Raw genomic sequence first — 21,498 nt, forward strand, 5'->3', positions numbered from 1 at the left:
ATGGCAAAGACTATTGTAGCTGGTAGAAGTTATTCAGGAATTACTCTGTTAACACCAATGGGATGGCTCAGGTCTAAACCTGAAGCAAAACCTAGACAGTCCTGTTTCCTTAAAATGGAACATTCCTGGGTTGGAATGTGCTTGTTGATTTTGGTCCTGATGCTCTATAATTAGAATTATAAGTACTATTTTCTGAGTTTTGTCAATATCCTGATAGTTCTGGAAATCACCACTGATCTGCATTTAAGCTTGGCAAAAACCTGTTTAATTTCTCAAGACAAAATATGTTGGCTTGTAAAGAGGCAGGTCACTACTGGCCTTACCAGAAAGGAAATGGGATCTTGTAGAATTCTGTTTCGTGACAAAAAATTAAACCTAGTGTTAATTAAAATAGAGTAAAAGTAACAGGCAGATAATGAGAGAACATACCCCTTTCCACAGTCAAGCTCTTAACAGATCATCCAGCACGCTTAAAAAGCAACTTTCCATCTGCAAATCTGTCTCTCTTTTTTGTCTAATGAGCCTGAGTTAGTCTGTTCAAAAGCCCAAATGGGCAACCGGGGCCAATTCAGCAGCAGGGGGTCTGTTACCATAACAACTGACAACTCCCTTCATTTCTGAAAGGCCCTAAAGCAGCCTTTTGGGAAATGGTGATGGAACAAGAATTGGGGAGGGATGGTTGCATTGCAGGTCCTGGGCTCCTCTGCCTCAGCCCTTCCCACACGGAGCCAGCCCCGAGCCAGCCCAGTGTCCCACCAGCCCTGGGATCAGCTGGGCTCAGCTCCCCAGCCCTGTGTCCCACCAGCCTTGGCATCAGCTGGGCTCAGCTCCCCAGCCCTGTGTCCCACCAGCCTTGGCATCAGCTGGGCTCAGCTCCCCAGCCCAGTGTCCCACCAGCTCTGGGATCAGCTGGGCTCAGCTCCCCTGCAGGAGGGGATGATCAAACCCCTGAGCCAACGCCGTGAAGGGCAGCAGTGGCACACTCCCGTTTGGTCTTGGGCTCTACCTGGGGCTCTTGCCTCATCCTGCTGGATGAAACAGCACAGATGCTGCCAGAGAAGTTTTCATATTGATTTTCCTCATAAAGGAAGAATGGTGAGTGCTGACAACAGCCAGAACAAGCAACCAGCAGCTGCCCTGAGCACCCGGCTTGAAAGTGAGGGCCTGATGTCGGCAGAGAAGATGAGGTCAGATCCCAGAGGGGATAAGAGGGAGATGATCACAGGCCTGCTCCTTTTTAATGAAAACAAGCAGCATTTTGAGATACTAAACACAGAAGGGACTAAGATTCAGTACCTTTATCTCTGGCACTGGGAAAATCTCACACAACCTGGATCTTCTGCAATAAGAGCTGAAGTACTTTTCCTGCATTGCCTTGATTGAGAGCAGATCAGAGGACTCCAGATCAGGCTAGGCTTCATCCCATTTACCAGGCAGTGATCTGCCCCATCCCCACCCTCAACATATGAAATGAAATGTGGCCATTCCCAGAGGAAAACAAAGGCATGCCTTTTTCAGCATGAGCAAGGCACAGCTGGGCACTAAAAAAAAGAGATGGAAGCTGCAAGAAGTTTCAGGTATGCCACTCACCTCCATGTTTTCCCTTGTCTCCCTGGGGAGTTGCCCGTCTCCAGGGAGAAGGAAAGTCTCTTGCCCTTGTCAATTCTCCTCAGTGCCTGTGGTGACACAACCTCTGAGGCACTGCCATCCCCAAGATGAGCACAGGTGCCTGGACATGGTCCTCAGGCATCGCTGAGGACAATGCTGGGGTGAGCATCCCCATCCATCCTTCTCATTCCTGCCCTGTGCTGCTCCCTCAGTTATGCTGGTACAGCTCTGTCCTTTTACTACATGAAGCAGACAGGGAGCTAATCTGGTTTAAATCAGGACATGAAAACTCCTCTCTTTTTTTTTTTTTTAAGTTTTTTTTTTTTTAAAGCATGGATTATTTCGCAATCCAGCTCCTCACATGGTTGTACAAACATTTGCAATGGGATCACAGAGGGCAGAACAAGGGCAGGAACAGAAGACCCTGCCTCAACTGCTGCTGCTGAAATAAATACTCATGTAACTGCATCTGAGGCATTCTTAAAATTAACACCCAGGGTCTCAGAAAGTGTTACCACTCAACATCCTCCATGGGTAAGAAAATGAGAAGAATCACAAACATTTTAGAGAAAGCTGAAAGAAGCTTTCATCATTGTAAGCAAACAATTTTACAATGGTCTGTAAATTTGCAATGTTCCTTTTCCAATCAGTACAGTAGATGAACAACACATTGTGTACTCATAAAATAAAACCCAGAGATAGGTTCAAATAACAATTTCAGCACTTTTTACAACCTGGTACAGGCAGAAGTTATTTTTTTTTCTCCCAATTAAGTTTTAACACTCTCTTAGCTAAGCAGCTGTGCAAGCTCCCCAGAATTTAGCACCAAAAGGTAGTTTTCTGAGGCATGGTTATTAGACATGGTAAATATGAGGGTTATGTTGCAGCTCTTGTTGCTATATTACAAGTTGATTTACAAATACAGCTGACCAACCTTCTTCAGTGCTATTTCACCAGTGTCAGAACTCAGATGCTGAAATATTGAACACCTGAGCTTGCTCCCACAGTGAGATCTTTGCCACTGAGTTCAACAACAATACTCTCAACCCATAAGTGACTTGGCCTGAGGTCCCACAGAAATCAATGACTGAGTCAGAAAAAAGAGCACATCTCCTGGTGCTCAGTGTGATTTCTCCTGCACAGAAAGGTACTGCCAGAGAAATACAAGGCTCTATCACAGGACTTGTCTCAATGATTCAGTTCAATTTGACAGGATGCTTAACAGAAACTTAAGAAAACTCTGTCTACTAAATTCTATAGGGTTTTGCCTAAGCAAAATTAAAGACATCTTTTTCCCAAGCTGTCTCATATACACACACAGCTATAAAACAAGCAATGCAAGCTTGCTTGCTCTTTGAAAGGCAGCAGCTGCGTTGTTCCAAAAATCCCCGTGAAAGTAAACATATTAGCACTGTATAAACAGCTTGATTTAATAAGAAATGCAGTACAATATTCCCACTTTGTCTTTGGGATCATGATGTTGATGGTGGCAATAATTCAAGGTGAATTATGGTATCTGTTCAAATGAAAGAAAAAGAAAACTCTCCAGCTATAGTCGTGAATGAATTTCTTCCTCTTAGCTGAAAATGAGAAATGGCTATAATTTAGTTCTCATTTAAAAGTTGCTCTTGGCTAAACTCTAAAATCTTAATTGCTTCTTAATATTCTCTGCTTATTTTTTCCCTTTGGAACCAGTCTATAGGACTGTAGTGTTTAGATTAAAAATTAGAATGAAAAACAAACAGTGGAAGGTTACCACACTCTCCTAAAATATGTTATTTTCCCCCCAAATGACAAAATTTGCTGTGTATCAAAATATTTCAGTTGATTTCCTGACTCTCCTGTCATCCTCCTGCACCTGTGTGAAGATGAAAGTGACACTGACCCTGGGTTTACCCCTAAGTGTCAATACTCAGGACTAGTTCAATTTGCTACAGAATATAGGGGAAGTTCTAGAAAAGACATGTTTCAAGCCATATTACAGCTCAGCATACTATAGGAACTCATCTTGCTGCAAAAAAAATGAAGTCACACTCAATCCCTAAATAGTTTGGAGGTCACTACCAAACACACCCTGCAGTTCTCGGAGCTCGTAGCAAAGGCTGTGAGAGTAACAGTGGCAAAGACTGCAGACAATCCAAGTCAGATTTTAAACTGACCTTGAAGATCTGCAGATGGATTTCATGATACTGAGTCTGGGTATAAAATCACAGACGCAAAACAAATGCCCAGAAATGCAAAAATAAAGTGTTTGGGAAACAGCACCTCATGACGCCCACGTTTTAATGGGCTCTAGACGAGCTACCAGTGCTCCAGTGAAGGTCCTAAAATCCCAGTGTACAGTTTTCAGAAACACTCAGTTGTTGTTCCTACAGTACACAATTTCTGGAAACAGTACAAAGGAAAGAAAGCAGAAACAGAGGCACCATTGTGCTCCTGCAGAAGTGAATGGTGAATCCATATGGTGAGTAAAACTAGGATCTGGTCTCCTCACCTTTTCTGTCTGCTAAGACTCAAATTCTCAACTTGGTGCTACAAGAAATCAATTTAAGCACTAGAGGTCCTGGGAGCAACAGTCCCCTTCATCATGCCCATGACAGCTCAAGGATCAGCCAGGTCAGCTTTTCCTCAAGAGGAATGTAAGATGCACAGAAGCAAACTGAAACTGCAGCATCATTGTCCCTCCTGCCCTGGGAGCCCAAGTACCAACAGGCCACAGCAGATGTCGTGGCTCGTGGTCACCCTGTGATTGTGCCCTTCTCATTTTTCTGGGATAAAAGGCAGCACAATTTTTGCAGCTTCATTATGCTGACCTAGTTTATCTTCCACTCTACCAAGTTAAAATCACACAGGCCTCTTTGTGCAGCAGTGCCATTTAAAGTACTGAATCCAGGAAACTTTAGTAGAAAGGTAATTCAGAGCTCTGCTTGCCTGCAAGTTCCCATCCCTTTTCATTATTGAGATGGCCACCACACGAAAAAGATGGAACTGACCCTTTCTCTTCAACGTTAGTCATATTCTTTCACCATTTGTCCAGGACCCACATGAAAAAGGAACTGAGAACAGCAAATTACCTCTGCAAATAAGTGAGTCTTGTTCAGAAATGGGACAGATCATTTCCAAATATATTCAGTTACAAGAAGTCTTTAAAACACAGCATGGAAGCTCAACAGATGGAAAAAGGAAATCTTCATCAAACAATGACAGTCTCCTTTTCAAATAAAGGGAACAGAAAATGAAGCTTCCTTACAAGAAGTCTTCTTCATAAAACTTACTTTTTTGCTGTATCGTGGAATGAGCCACAAAGAGACCAAACAAAATTAATGCTTTGCCAAACCTTCCCAAGCAACTTCTCTAACTCTCTATTTTGGATAATAGGACACTGATGAGATGGAAACAAGCAGAAGGCTCTGCTTCATTGTTCCAGTTATGTCACCACCAGTCTCAAATCATCTAATTCCACAAATACTCAAAAATGCAAAAGCAAAAATAAAATTTGTTTTACCTCCACAACGCATTGCCAAGAGCAACTATGTCTCTTCTGCTAGTTCTCTGGGTTTTGATTTATAATGTTTTTTCCTAACACCAAAACAAAGTACTGCTGTGCAAGAAAAGACCCCTTGGTCTAGCACGCCTGTCCCCTTGAGGATTATCCTTTCATCACAAGTGTTTCTCTGCTGTGCACTTCAATACCATGTTTCCCTTTCTGAAATATCTGTCTCAAACTCGTGTTCATGCCATTTGCTTTGATGGTGTTATTCAGCAAATTATTCCATATGTTGCCCATTACATCTTAAGCTAAGTATTTTTTCCTGAAAATGCAAATTACTGCTCCTTTCAAACTTCTGAATTAGAGCCTGCAGTGCTTCAAAATCTCTTTTTTTCCTTACTTTAAAACACTCACAGAGGTAAATATTTTATTTTTTTCCTGAGGAAAGGCAATCACACAGTGAATGAACTGCTGTGCTGCCACTTCAGTGACATGGTCTGCAACATTCCCAGTGAAATGTTACTGGGAATGATATGTGTTCTAGTTGCTTGTTCATTTATCCTAAAACACATGTGTATTTTCAATACACTCTCTGTATTTGTTAAAAATCCTCAGAACTACACACAGATTATTTAAAGGTAGTATGTATTTCATTTCAAGTTTGTTCCTTTATTTCTTGCTTTATATTTATCAAAAAACTTTGACTGCTACATGACATAATTTCCATGTCTATATTAATTTTTAATCTCCACCAACTTTAATATCTTTTCAGGGATGGTATTGTTACTCTTCAAGCAAATTAAACACAAATTTTACAATTATTTCTCTTGCTCCACTAGTGAAATTGCAAAGAAACGGAAATGTTTTGCAAACAATGATAGTACCAACATTCTTCTACATAATAGCTGTTAGCATTGTATTTCAAAACCTTTCTGCCTTAGAAGAGCATTTTGTGTCAACACTAGATAAATACTACTAATCCTTCAACCCAGTGTTTTGAAATATACCGTATCCTTCCAGGACTTGCCTGTGAATGTGTGAATGTGACCAAGTTTAGTACTTCAAATAAAGACAACATATATTGTCTTTATATATTGTCTTTAAATAAGGATAATATATATTGAAAAACAAGATAATACAATGGGATCTTTAGAACCTTTCCTATTTCAGCTTTTGTGCATATACCACCGCAATTTTTATTCACCATCTTACTGCAATGACATTAATTACTTACAAATGTTAATAGAAATTGTTTGCACAAGACTATTGCCATTTGCTTATTAATTCTTTCAAATGTTCTCAGCCTGAACAACTGGGCAAACTGATTGTCAGCAAAATGGGTGTATTGAAAAATAGCTTGGTACCTTTTTAATGGATTCTGCAAATATAATGATCAAACAATGGGCTGGTATTTCCTATCAAAGCTACTTTATCCCAGCTACTCAGATTTTGAAATCATTCCTAAATACCTTGTATGTGGCTTATCCCTGGTTAATGGTAACTTGCAGACAAATGAGGTGCCTCTGGGTTCTGATTTTGACATGAGCAGGTGCTGCAGGTTTTAGTTTACTCTAAATCAAATGGAGAGAGATTTGTTGATGCTAATCCTGGTCTCCACCACTGAAACAATGTCCACTGGTGTGCATGATGGTGACTCTTTGTAGGAGGCAATCTTTACTTTCAAGACCTTGCAGGCTGCACTTCTGAATTCTTCACCAATGCTAGAGAGCATTGCTGTGGAATGTGAAACAAGCTTACACCACTTTCTTGAAGTACAGTCAAAGGAAGGAAAGAACTGCATAAGATTACACAGGAGGTTTGTGGCAGAGACACCCATGAAACCAAGGCCTGTCTAACTGGCATTTTCTCCCACAACACCTTTCCTGAAGGCCAAGACAAAGATAATTTTTATAGCTACTTCAGAGGGACTAATCGTGAAAATATGTTACCATTACAGCTGCCTCTACCACTGGTAGAGCTCTACCAAGCTCATTTTCATGACATAAAAATCAGCATTTGAGACAGCTGAATAGTTAACCAACAAAGCTGTTCTAGCACCCAGAGAACTGTCTAATGCATATATCACCATAACTTCTAAGAAAATAACAAAACCACAATAAAATAACAAAGACCACATTAAAACACCACCTGGAATGTGTTTCAAATCCTATTCAGTTTCCACTAATAAGGAAACAGGCTCACCTCCAGTAGACAAGCACAGCGATGAGAAGAATGAGGCACACGAAGGTCAGTGCTGAGACCACAATGAGTGGGATGATCCATTCCATTTTACCAGGAGAAGGTCTCGTGGCCATGCTGGAGCTGTTCTTGCCAGCTGTGTGTTAAACACATAAAACCAATCACTGAGTGGAAAGAAGAATTACTGTATGGAAAAATGTGTAAACAAAACAAATAGCTTATCCCTTTTACATGCTATGAGTAAACAGAGCAGAGATCCTCTAACTGCAGGGTGGGACTCCATTTGTCTTCAGTCTGAGACATGAGAGCACAGAAGTATGGTGTTTATTGCCACATATGGCTAGGATTTTACTACTGCCTGTAATTACGGTCTCTTAGACACTTTTAGGACTCTTTTGTGCAAGCACCCATTATCAGATGTGGAGTATCCCACTGAGCCAATGCTGTGCTCTGTCACCAGTGTTTGCAGATAAATGTACTCTGTTTCTCAACAGTGCAGGACAGCCCTGTTTGCAAAGCTCCGTGTAATACTTTGCTTTAGAAATAAATTTCTTGGTAACTATCTTAAAATAAAAAATCCTCAACATGTTGGGTGTCATGTCACATCATTTGCAGAATTGTCACAATCTGGTGGGTTACTGCATACGAAAGCACTTTTTAGCATATGGATTGTCAAGATGGGTGGATGAATGAATGGATAGGATGTGTTGTAACTGACAGAAGAAATCATTATGCCACAGCTTTTGAACAAAATTAAAGTTCGTCAATACCCTGAGATCTGGCTGAGTTAACTCCGCTTCACTTTTTGCATGACATCTCACTAAAATTATTGTATCATATATAAGATGAATATCTAGAAGTTCTGCAAGTGCTGGAGCCAATGAGCATAGACACTGCACCAGTGTGTTTCAAAAGACATCTAATTTGTGCAAATTCATGTAGACTTGATGAATAAATTGGTTTAGACAGAATGCGAAAAGAAAAACGCAGAAGCGGATTCCATATCTTATTCATGTTTCCTAACAAACAGGCAGTGGTTGATCAATACCTGTCAACAGGACATAATGGGAAAGGATTAGTACAAACAGCTTCAGATTTCAAGGAGGATTGAAACATGCACACTTGACTTCTACTTTTAAGCCTGTGTGAGTCTTTCCTTACCAACATGCTTCCTTGCCCTCATTCAGTATTGTATTATCATAGCTTCCGAAACTGCTGCAAATCCTACCAGAAGAACATAATTGCCTTTTCACCATAGGCAGGCAAAACACAGATAATTGGAAGTCACCAGATGTCACATAACATGAAGTCATACTCTATTTTAATAGCATTTAGATTATACTCCTCCATAGGCAGGAATAAAATTCAACTAACGTGGAAGTAAAGGTTAATTGTAAATGCTTTTGCCTGACTGCTGAAAACAGAGCAAGGCTGCAGGCTCCTGTAAGCCCAGCAAGAAGTCTTCCTAGTTTTGAGGGCTAGGCTGATAGAGGTAATGCCCTTTAGGAAGCAGCCTAAATGATGTGCTAATCAGAAGGATGTTTGGGGGAAGTGAACGTGCACTTTGATTGAACATCTTTGAGTTCCTTGACTAGCAAAGAATAAGGAAAAGAGCAACCCCCAAATTAGAGCAAAGGCTTATTCTCTGTGTTTGCCAAACTTACGAAATGCTAAGTCTTGAGGCATCAGTTATTACCAGTGCATTTCAAATCATTTTAGAGCACGAAAAAAAGTAAGCCTGTGAGGTGTTACTAATCAGAATAGTAAAAGGGATAAATCAAAAAACCACATGATGTAATAAAACTTTGTAGGAGAGCCAAATAGTCCCACCACCTTATATTCATTAGGATGTTGCTTCAGTTCTCTCCAGTGACAATATTCTGTTTAGTTTCACCTCCACATCTTTTAACACAAAACCATATGTTTCTGTTTGCATAGGAAGAAAATTCAATTCCATTGTAAGCACAGCATGGGCTGGAGTCCCAATGCATGCTGTTAAATTCCGCAGTGCTCACGATGCTCCTCTTAGACAGTTTAGTGTGGAGAACACAGAAATCTGCCCCTGCCAACTCCCTGTATGACAGATGTGAGGAGAAGAAAGTGCTCAGTATGCTAAGTGCCAGAATAGCAAATGCCATTCCCTAATGCTGATGGCTGGCCTCAAAATTCCAGTTGGGAATGCCCAACCAGTGATGTGCTTCAGAAGAAAAGACGTAGTTCCTATGCTGGCTTTGAAGAAAAAATCTAAGGTGTTTTCCATGTTTAAGTAAAGTGCTGTGAGAGCTTAAACAAACCAGTGCCAATAAAAATTGTACAAGAATGGCAGCTGGGGCCAGAGGCAGAGCTGGTGTCTGTCTTGAGTGTCATGGCAGAACAGCCTAAGAAAAGCCAGCATGCTGGATAACTTGGAAAAAGATGAAATGAAAACACACATACACAAAAAGACAGATCTGGGCCTCTACAGTTTCCTGTTCTCTCATGTAACAAAACAGTATGAAATAAAAAAATAATCACCATTTCATTCTTTTCCAAAGCAAGAATGTCAAGCCCTGGTAGTGTCAACAGCGTATCCTTGTAACTGTGCCCACCATAAGCTGTACTTGGCAGGGGATGGGGGAAGCTTAAAAAATGGACTAGGAAACTCCATTTTTGCTAAGAAATGTAAACAGTTTCCAGTGGCATATGCCTTCGTTGAATTAATTTAGTTTGCCTTTTACTGGCTTGGAATTCATCCCAGTAGGAAGGAATAAAAATTATTACAGCATATCTGTTTCAGGAGGTCCCACATGATACAAGCCCTGGCACTACTAAATCTACTCCTGTGCCTGGAAAAGTCCATAACTTCTGTGACCCAGCCATTCAGCAGTTCCACCCAGGCACTGGATGGATGAGCCCTGGCACAGGGACTACTGGATGGCATCAGGCAGCCAGGGAGGCTCTGGCAGCGCAATTCTTGCGTAAAGGTCAAGGTAAGAAAGAGGCATTCTGGAGTTTGTGAAATGTGCTTTTTTTCTGCATATTCTTCGAAAATGGTTCCTGAGAAAAGAAACATGTTTATTTCCCTTAAGTAACACTGCCTGCTATAATAAGCAACCATAGCTGTACTATATAACCTATCTACTTTTATCATTCCTTGCCATTGCACAAACTGCCAGGACAAAGTTCTGTTTGTTGTACCATTTCAGATACCATTAACCAAAGAAAAGCCCTGCTGCTGAACTGCCTCAGACCACACAGTCTCCTAAGAGAAAGTCAGCTTGCTCATCTTTCCCTTGAGTAAATGAAGTTACGAACTTATACAAAGGTATTAATTGATTATGGAAAATAATATTGGCCATATTATTAAATGATGAAAAGGCAAACCCATGTTTCTTAAAGAAACCTTTGATACAAGCTTGTATCATGGTGCAGCTGTTACCCCCTGTTTCTTCAAGGCACTCCTGCTATTCAGGCTTACAGGCTGTGCACTACTAAGCATGACTTTTCACTGCTTTGTAACAGATGCCAATCATATTTAATTCTATATCTGAAATTCATAGTTTGCAGGCATGAAATAATTCAATTATTTTATTTTCAAGCCATTCTGCTGTTTGCTCTTGTAAGCTGCCATGTACATCTCTGAAGATATTTAAAAGCTGTCTGGACACAATCCTGATTAAAGTGCTATTGGGGAACCTTTTTAGAGCAAGGAGACTGGACTAGCTGACTCCAGTGGTCCTTCCCAGCTTTATACACTCTGTGATTCTGTGTGAAAATGGCTGAAGCGCCACGTGAAAATACAGCTTAATAATCCTTGCTGCAGATGGAGAAGAATTACACAGATGTTTAATTATGCTAATGAGGTTATCCCTAAAAGGCTTTTGTAACCTCAGACCTGGCAAAGACTGCTCTAAAACCCAATATTCAGTCTCTGTTAAATGCATACATCAGACTTGAAATTTAACCCTGCACGTCAAGATCTCTCTGTCTCTAAAATTCCCTCTCATGGGAGGAACTCAGCAGAGGTGGGTGAGCACGGAGGGATGGGAGGACCTGGCTGAAATTTGGATGAGGAGTCAAACTGGTCTCTCTGTCCCAGCTCACCACTCAGGCTTTTGCCCCTACCCCACAGCTATTACTTTGCTTACAACAGTCTAGTTATTAACTCCAGTAAAAAAAAAAAAAAAAAAAAAAAAAAAAAATTACCTGTATAATTGTCTGGTACAATAAACCAAAATTATGTGGGATAGTACCTGCTTTAGCCTGATTAAACTGAATCATCCTGGGTTTCATCTTTTTCCCTTGCTTATTTTCTTTTTTTTCCCCTTCCCTCTTTTGTTAGAGTATAATTTTAATTGCTGTTTTCCTGATTTTCAGGTTTCAGAGACATGGACAATGCTGAGCAGCTGTGTATGTAACAGTTGCAGCTCAAAAGTACAATTAGTCTAATGTGGGCATCAAAACAGAGAAAAGGATGATCAGGGAAATGAAAGAGAAGAATGCAAGCAAGCATTCAGTGACAGAAGACAATCATTAGCACTGGCCAATCCCACAGCCAGAAAGAGGCCAGTGCCATTTGGAAAGTAATGACATGGCCTCGGGGAAGGTGTGTGTGTGTATGTACGTGGGAAGTAGGCACTAAAAGAAAATGAGCCTTGCTGCACTAATTGGCCTCACACTTTCCCTGTAATTTCTCATGAGTTCCCTGCTCTCCTCTAATCATGCACACTCTGAGTACTTCCCCCTTCAGTTATCTCCTTACAACTGCTAATTTGATGCCATATAATTAATTTTACAAATGTACATTGTTATGAAACAATTTTCTACTCTTTAAAATGATAAACTTTCTACTCACAAAAACATTTTTGAAACCTTGACAGCTTTTAAAAACCTGCTTTTAAAAAATGCAGAAGAGAGAAGATGCCAGAAGAAAAGATACATCCAAAAATGTTTCTGCCCTCACATTGGGACAGAGTAAACTGCAGAGATGCTTTCTGCTTACTTTGGAAGTGGCCTTAAAGTCTTAGCTGTGCTGCTGCTCAGGAATCCTTTCAGACACTTCTGGCAATGGCCTCTTGGCTTCACTTGTCTTAATTTCAGGCTTACCTTGTTATGGAAAGCCTTTAAGGCCCTTTCTCACAGGAAGAGGTCTTGCTATGGCTGGAGTTTCACTGAACTCAACTCCTGGCATGAGTTAGGTCAGGTCTGTCTGTATGAATTGCAAATTTCCATGTTACTGGGGAAAATAATTAAGCTGAAGCAACTAGTCTTAGGCTTTGTACTAGTCTAATTCTCCAGCCTGGGTCTTTGGTAACCTAGATCCAGCCAGGAGCAAAGCTCCTTCTCCTGCATTCCCAAGTGTCTTCTCACAGGGTAGCATTCCCAACAGGCTCCTTCCTAACCCAAAGGTGATTAGGGCAAGTGGCATGTTGAAAATGGCCTGACAGGCATCTCAGACCATATTCAGTGGGAGCACTGGCCTTTGAGGATTTCCAGCTGAGGAGTAAGAAAAACAGCAGTGTATTAAAAAAAAAAAAAAAAATCAGCACAACCTGTTGCAGGTTTCTCAGCTTCTGCATTGTTAATCTGATCTCTGACAGAACAGTTATGATTCACAGCACTACAGACTGGTCAGCATTTCTGTAACAAATGCTATTAAAGATTGGATTTAGCTTTGTTTTTTTAAATTGGTTCTGGGCTATAACTGAATGCACAATATCTGCATTTTTGTGTTTATCAATGTAGGGAAAAATAAATATGCAAGGCTTTTTTACACTACTTTAGAGCAGCTTTGATGGAAAAAGAAAATTATAAAACACTCTACAGATTAGCAAAACAAACAATAGTAGTAAAAAACCCCCAGAAACAATAAACAAAAAAAGTGCACTATCTCATAAATGCTGTGGTAATACACATAATCACTCAAATAAACTTGTCTAATAAATATATCAATCTAAAGCTAAATAAATAAATCTAAAATAAATCCACATGCATGCCCTCCATTTGCTTCCTGCAGTTTTCCTCACCAGTGCCCGGAGCTCCCCACGCAGGAACACGTGTGGACATTCCGCACGGCGCATGGGAGCACCATGAGGGACCAGCTTGCAGAGGCCTGTGCAGCAAACCCTGAGCACACCAGGCGTGGAGCACATGCAGATCACCTGGGCAGGCTTCCAGGAGGCTGTATTTGCTGTGCACACACTGTGGAGCTGGTACATACATCCAGAGTTGGAGTGCACAGGAGCACTGGCAATTCTCATCAGGACAAATAGAAAATATGTGAATTCTCCCTGGTTAAGTTTTTTTTCTTTTTCCCACAGAAGGTGCCTTGTTTTGGATGATCAGAACACGTAGGTTTTGTGTTGAGAAATAAACCAGCAATGATCCTTGATTTGGGAGAATATCTCAAAGCCCAGTCAGGGAGAATCCTGCAGATAAACTAAATTACCTAGAAGCACATATACCAAACTTCCTATGAAATGCCATTTCAGCACAGCAGCCACTCTTCCAAATTAATTTCACAGCTATAGTTCATTGTATTCCCCTCCCTTTTTCTTTTCAGCAAAGTTCTTGATGTAGCATGTTGGGAGTGAAAATTTTTCCAGATTTTCTCTTCCAATGAGCTACAAGGACCATGAATTTGTCCCAGTAAAAGTATATTCCTTTCCACTCTGCTCCCCCCAGTTACAGCTTGTGGGGTTGGGTGGGGGCAGTGACAAGCTGCCAATCAGATGTAGTGAGACACCCCAAAAATGCTGTATCTACTGGAAACCAGTAAGGAATTTGGACTGTGTTGTTTTCCAACACTTACGCTGGTAAAAATAGTTTCCCTGAAGATCACTCACCTGGGTTAATGGTGATGAATTTGTTATCTGAGGGATATTCCTCTGGAAACCTGTCCATCTTTGGAGGAGGATTTCTTGTTGTCTCTGGTCTTCTTGGGATCTTGCCCAGGTACAGTTCGTCGGTGAACGCTGGTGGCACTTGGGTGGAAGGGAGCAGCTGGGGCTGAGTGTCGGCTTCGGCAAAGCTCTCCTTCTCGGCACCTCCAGCCGTGGGGGCAACGTTTTGGTTTGGCACTTCTCCCGATAGGGTTTTATTTCCTTCTTCCTCAGCAGTCCTGTTGGGGGAAGCCACGGCCACGCTGGGCTCTGTGCTATTGCGTGCCTCTGAGGCTGCTGTCGCCCTGCTTTTCTCCTTCTTTTCAGCATCCTTTTCTTCCTCTTCCTCATGCTCCCGCTCCCCGTCCTCGCTTTCACTCTTTTCATCCTTCTCCCCCTCCTCGGCTCCCTCGCCATCCTTCGTCAGCGCCGAGTCCCGCTCCGGCCCCGGGGAGGCGGCGGCGGCCTCGGTGGTGGCCACCACGGCCCGGCCGGCGTGTTTGCTGGGGGCAGCGGCCGCAGGCGGCCGGGTGGGCCACACGCTGCTGGGGAAGGAGGAGATGCCCCCACCGCTGAAGCCCAGCCCTGCCAGCAAGGTGCTGGTCACCACGGAGGCCACGGTGGCCTGGCTGCCACTGGAGGAAGGGCCCATGCCTGTGGCCATGGACACAAAGGAGAAGGGGAGCCCCGAGGAGGTCCAGGTGGAGGAGCCGGAGCTGATGGGAGCCATGTCTGCTGAGGAGGCAGGAGATGCTGTGGGCTTGAGGAGATCATCGGCAGCAGAGGGGAAGAAAACACAGCAGAAAGCATCAGCAGGGGCCCAACATACCACTTGGGGTCATTCTCTTGCTTTTCCCTCCCTTTTCACACACATGTTATTCTCCTAAAACCAGAGATTCAACACCAGCTGGATGAAAGGCTGAGCCGGGACAGAACATACCAGCAAACCACAAAGAGAGGAAACCTCTCTGCCTTCACCACATCATCATTAAAACCCTCTTTATCCTTATCTTTATTTTACATCAAGACCTTCTCCTCCCACATCACTACTGACTTGTGAGTAACGTTTCCTCTTGGGGTGAGAAGAATGTAAAGGAGTTTAATGAGTTCAGCTGCATTACTCACAGTGCTTTAATCCTCAGAAGACAGGAGTTTAAAAATACAGTGTTACATAACGGCTGTCCCAAAATAATGGCTGCCAACGTGAGCATCCATGGCTGGTGGGTCTGCTCTGACAAGGAACTCTGGCTCTTCCCACACACATTGTGAGGGCCTCAAAGGATACTATTTTTATTTCCTTAATTTACCCGTCAGGATTATTCTCATAAGGACTGGTGTTGCTGTGAGGCATTGCTCTTGTTAGAAAAGAACTTCAGCATGGCCAGCTGGGCACTCCTGAAGGACTTGGAGAGCATCAAGAGCCCTTCAGCAAGCCACCACCAAGTCTGCCAGGACCTTCAGGCTGTGACACCCGTGTTTTCCACATCCACAGGACTCTCTCTGGCCACCACCAGTGAACAAAATGCAGGACTGGCAGTTCCTGCTTCACTGAGAGAAAGCAGGAGATGAACTACGGATTTTGCATCCTCTGCACCCTGCCAATAATATTCTAATGTCAACCCACTGCACACATGTGGGTCCTGCACATATGTGTGTGCTCTACTGTAAATAAAACCCCTTATTACACACAGAAAGAACTAAACCTTGGTCTGTTCATAGAGAACTAGTCCTGAATTAGATGTGGAAAAAGAGACTGAAGTGAACTGTCTAAAGACAAAGAATAATTCTGTGGAAAAGCTGAGTCAGCTGTTCCTCTGGACAACCTGACCATTCTTCCTCTCTGAATTACTGAAAAATGTCTCATATTACTGAAGTCATCCGCAGAAGGACCATTAGCTGGAAAGGTATGCACCAGATGGGGACAAAAGAGGGTTAAATAGGTGCTGCTGAACATTGAAAAAAATGTAAAATGTTTATTTTGGAAAATGAAATTTCTAACTTTAAAGTATTTCTACATCTCTCTGCAATTCCTGGGTTCAGTCAAGCTGTGTAGTTGAAATGCTGCAGTAAACCAAGCAAGGCTGCTTTCTCACATTATTTTTGACCAGCTGCAATCACAGAAAACCTGAGATCTCAGATGAAAACCTGTGCTTTAGAGATTTCAAGCCAAAACTTTAAATAAGCATCTAAACTTTCAGATACTTATCAATCTGAATCCCTAAGGCACTGTGAGATTTGCTTTTTGCTGGCATGAACAGTCTCAAAGCTGGACTGAGTATTAAAATTTGACAGCAGATTTTATATATCTAGAATACCTATATACATCATTAAACAAACATAAATCATTCAAATGCAAGCTTTGTATATGTTATTTGCTTACTAGGGAGTATATCAAACTGGATCAGAATAAAACCAGAAGCAATGTACTTAGAGTAAATTCAATAGTATGAATCCAGCCCATAAATCTGACTGAACAACTCGGTACAATGGATGCCAAGAAATTTAGGTTATGGATAGTTCATAGTTTATTTATATTAAATAAACTAATAAGATTGTTTCAAAACTGAAACAGTGTATTCCACTTTTACTGTAAATGTACCAACATTTCTGATTCTGGAACACAAAAGTTGGCCTCAGTGACTTGTTACAGTCTCACCTGAATTAAAACAAAACAAAGACATTGTTCAGGCTTTATTCACACAGTATCAGGTATCCTTAAAGCACTGGAAGAGCAAAGGTGCTGTGTGTGAGGCCTTATTTCTGTGGCATATACTTCTGCACATACATTTAATAAAATAAATTAAATTTATTTCTACAGTCATCATTAAGATTTTACAAATCCCCTCTAAATGGGTTGAATACAGATTGAGGAAAACATTTTAACACTCGATTCTCCAGTGGTCAAAGCCTCTCAGAGCGTGAAGCTAGAAAACCATTTCATACTGGAGCTGTATTTTATGCTAGAAACCCTTCTGTGACAGCTCTGGACGCCCCTTCCCCAGGAAAGCTGAGTCCTGCTGCAGATTTCCAACATCGTGCTGCCACCTGGTGGGAAATGTCCCCAAATCCCTAAATCCATGACTTACCACTCCTGTCTTCACAATTCGTGTCCCCTCGAAAATTCGAGTGGTGTTAGCTGGGGAAGGAAGAAGAGCAGCGTGTCAGGGCAGGGGAGGAGGCACAGGAAAACTGCTAAACTACTGCTCAACATGTGCCTGCAGAATACAGGCACAGGTCTGAGTCTGGAGCACAGGCAACTCAGCTCTTTGGGCTTTGCTCACTCACTCTGCACTTGTGTCTAAACACAGACTTGCTTGCCTTTAATTATCAGGCCTGGCAATGTCAGCTTACTGACAGAAAACAAATTCTCTCCTTCAACCCCAAGCTGGATGAAACATCCTGACTTGCACAGGAAGCAAGAGTAGCTTGATGATAATAGTTTTTTTCTGTTCTTATAATATTATCATTATTCATTGCTATATATCTGAACTACAACTACCTCTGATAAATCAACCATATATCATCAACCTCTGATAAATGTTTTGAAAGCCCAAGTGGATTAATTTTCTAGGTTAGATATTGGGTACAGCCAGAGATTAGAACAGCAGCTCCTTTCTGGGGACTTGTGGAAGGAATCACATAGTCTACTCCCACTGCAGATGTGTGTATCACTTCACTGCATTGAATACTGGGCTGGAGTATCCAAAGGATCTCCTACAGAGCTGCCAGTAATGATTTACTCCTAACTGTGATTAAACAGTTATTGTAGCCAAACTTCAAAGAATTTTCAATTCCATCATCCAGTAAAAGAGGTCATAATAAGCAATACACCAGTTTCTAACTTCTGCCTGGCACTTAGAAGTGAAGTCTAAAACACTGTGCTGAGGTACCAAGAACAGAGCTCCACATGAGTTGTGACTTGGACAGGACACTTGTCTGATCCTGCTGTCTCTGCCACCACAACAGAACTAAACCATGTCCACTGCTTGACATCCCTCAGACACTAAGTGCTAGCAAAGCAGGATCAAAACCTCCATACTTTCTGAAAATGACACTGAAAAATGCCCCTCTTATTTTGTTCCATACACAGCATCAGATCCAAGTGACAACTCTTTGCTTCATCCTAAGGATTTAAACTTTTAACTCTCTGCTTGTTTCATTCTTCCATTACCCATTTTGAGGACTATGCATGTATAAGCTGGAGTGGGAGGGAATGCTTTCATTAGAGGCAAAATTTGCCCTACTTAATAAAAAATGTCATAATAAATTCCCAGGAAGGAGCAAAACTTTAGCACTTTAAAAAACTCTAAAATAATCAAGTTCTTCTACCAAATCTCAGCTTTACCAGATTTCTCCAATAAACTTAAAAGGAAATCCATGATAAAGGACAGCTTATCATGTAGTTCTTTTGATTTTCTTTAAATATGTATGTTTTGGAAATCACTGAGGTTGCATGCATGGTAAAACCTGGATGTCTCCACATGTGGTTGTCAAGGTAGGACTGATCTCCTTTCCTCTTTACATAAAACAGACACCCATCAGACTCACATTCTGTTATAGCTGTGCCTCTGATGCATAAGTAGTCTCTGATGAATTTGTTTCAGAAAACTAGTACCAAGAAAAGCTCTAAATTCTCCTAAAACCTGACAAAACTTGACAGTGAGAGGTGCAGACAAACCCTCCTCACTGGAAATGAGATTCAGATCAAGTCACTGGCCACAACATGAAATTAGCATTGTCTACATGCATTCAAATATCTTCTGAAATAACTTCACACCATATTGTGCTCTGCAAAGAAAATATTAAACAAACATAGAATAGTTCAATTTTAAAATTTGTATGTGTTTTTTTTACCTTGAAAGAGCATAGTCTGGCTAAAGTCACTACGCATTTCATTTCGGCAAACTGCTTGAACTCTGAACAGATAAAGGATGTCAGGTGAGACATGGCTAATGATGGCCTTCTGTTTAAAAAAAATAGATATTATTCAGTTTTTTACCCCCACAGTACTGTCCAAGATCAGTATGAAATATATAAAGCATTGTGCTAACACAGAACATTTATGCCATGTAAGACAAGCTACATTTCTACACAGAAAAATTCCCTGGAGAGGGCAAGACTGAAGGCTGAAGGGATGCACCCAGACACTGCTGACTCTGCCCATGAGAAAGAAATGAACACGTCCCACATCTGTTCTCATGACAGTCTTCATGCCTCAACGTCTCTGCTCTCCTCAGAAAAACTTAAAACTCAAGTCATTCACCTTTTACAGCAATTATAAGAAGATTTTTTTAGGTGGAGATCCATGACCCAAACACAGGATAAGCCCAGAAAAGTCACTGCATATTCAAACTGACTATTTTGCAACAAACTGGCTAAGGCAATTTGATGCTGGTGTGCTATGCAACATGACGGCTGAGCATTCTGGGCTGGGATATCCCTGCTTACTCCTAGACCTGAAAGTTGCCTTAGTCCACAATCACATCAGTTCACAGGAGCAGCTACATGAGTCACTTGAAATCATTGTTATCTCTACAGCAAAACACTGTCCAGCTCCGACTCAAGATGGGACAGCCCAACTGTGTCTGCCAGAGCACTGAAAACAATCTGCACTTTCCTCTGAAAATGGGTTTCCTCTTCTCTTGCCCCTAAAATAGACTAAGATGTCATTGCTTTCTTAACCCAAAGCTCTGCTGAACAGCACAAGGTCTCACTGCAATTTATTTCCAAGCTATCACTCCATCACATCCCTTGCACTTATAATTATTTCTTTTACATAAAACAGGATGCTTTCATGGTGCCCACCTCATTTTTGCTGATTAAGGCTCTCCTCCTTATACCTGATTAAAAAATCTCCCTTAAGAGTGTGAAATTATGACAAGAGAGAGGTTACAATACATCATAACCTTGGGTGCCTTTCAATGGATTCCTTTCTGATTTCATGAGGCAGATCGTTCCCTAATGTGACCCAGATAACAATGTCTAGTGGGGAAATTGGAAATATAAATGGAAATGAAGTAAAAGAAGCTTCATCTAAGGGAATAAGAGAAGTCTTATTGTATAACTGATTGAATGGGCCCAGAGGACTGTGTATTTGAAAAAAAAAATATGGTAACAGTCATTAGGAATAACACTGTGCTGCTGCATTTTTCATGTGCATATACAATTACTGATTTCATTATTCTAGAGGCTTTCTTTGATTAACAATAAATGGAGGCCTTTCAAACCTGAATATGTCACTCTGGTTTTATATGCAGAGAATGTTAAGGACCAGTACAATACTTGCTTCCACTTAGACAAGAATGACAAGCAGATGAAATCCTAAATGGAGGAGATAGAGCAGTGTTTCCATCTGTGCTGGAACTGTCTTGCTCTTCTCTCTTTTTCTCACACTGCCAGATGTAGGCAGTGCTTGTACAGGGCCACTCCAAAATAATCTTCAAGCCTGAACTATGCAACTCCTGCCTCTGGCAGCACTTGCTGCCAGAAATTGCTCCAAAGTCTGCAAGGGGCTATGCACAGTGAAAAGCCTGAGCCCATGAACAGATTTTGGGGGATCAGACTTTTAATGTGAAAATCTGTAAGTTGAACTCAAGCCAAAAGGTATTCAGAGCCTCACCATCTCCCAAGCCAGCTGCTTCTCAGCAACACTACATGAAAAAGTGTCTGCAGATTCAGTCCTTCATGCACTCACAGAAACTATAAATTCACACTCCAGTGTTTGGGTAGCCTGTTCAGCTAATGCTGAACACTTAAATAGCAATTCATCATGGGCCAAACACTAGCCTGCCTATAAGGTAATGACTGCTTTCCTCCTCTACCTCCTTCTACCAAGAAAATAACAATATAAGGATAGCTTGATACATATGTCTGGGATTGATGCTGTGCTTTTACCAGGTCCTTGTCACTGTCCTTGGTAAAAGTCTTCTCCTTTTCATCTTCATTTTTAGTCCAGCTGTATGAGATCATGTAGTTCATGATCGGAGGGTGGTAAATGGTTTCTGGTTGGTTCCAGGTTACCAGTAGCGCTGTCCTGTTCACAGGCTGCACTTTCATGTTGACTGGAGGAGTGCTACAAGCTGAAAAACAGAAGGAGAAAAGATGAAGCTCTTCTAAATAACTGAGAGAAAACAAACAGAATGAACAGTGCCTCACTCTAAGTGCTAGGTTTTTTTCTTTCATGTCCTGGCCTACAGTAACAGCTTAGACTGCAATCCACTGAGACCAATGGGATTTAATACCACCTGCAGCTGCTTTCTGCTCTCCTGAGTACAGTGAATAAGAGAATCCATTCTCTGCAGGCAGATTGCTTAGTGCTTGACTTAATTCCTGACATTTGCA

At 41.5% G+C, this 21,498-nt stretch overlaps 1 protein-coding gene across 1 annotated transcript in view; it reads right to left on the minus strand.

The window, feature by feature from the left end:
* The window catches only part of PTPRG (protein tyrosine phosphatase receptor type G), a 392,257-nt gene that overhangs the window by 60,628 nt on the left and 310,131 nt on the right, over positions 1-21,498 (minus strand). The window contains exons 9-13 of the mRNA XM_053989294.1: positions 21,052-21,236; positions 19,012-19,120; positions 17,244-17,293; positions 14,122-14,917; positions 7,301-7,433 (exon numbers count right to left, since the gene is read on the minus strand). Of these exons, the coding sequence (XP_053845269.1) occupies positions 7,301-7,433; positions 14,122-14,917; positions 17,244-17,293; positions 19,012-19,120; positions 21,052-21,236 (1,273 nt within the window). The remainder of the gene's footprint in view (positions 1-7,300; positions 7,434-14,121; positions 14,918-17,243; positions 17,294-19,011; positions 19,121-21,051; positions 21,237-21,498) is intronic.

The sequence above is a fragment of the Vidua macroura genome, chromosome 13, assembly GCF_024509145.1.
Source record: "Vidua macroura isolate BioBank_ID:100142 chromosome 13, ASM2450914v1, whole genome shotgun sequence".
Taxonomy (NCBI): domain Eukaryota; kingdom Metazoa; phylum Chordata; class Aves; order Passeriformes; family Viduidae; genus Vidua; species Vidua macroura.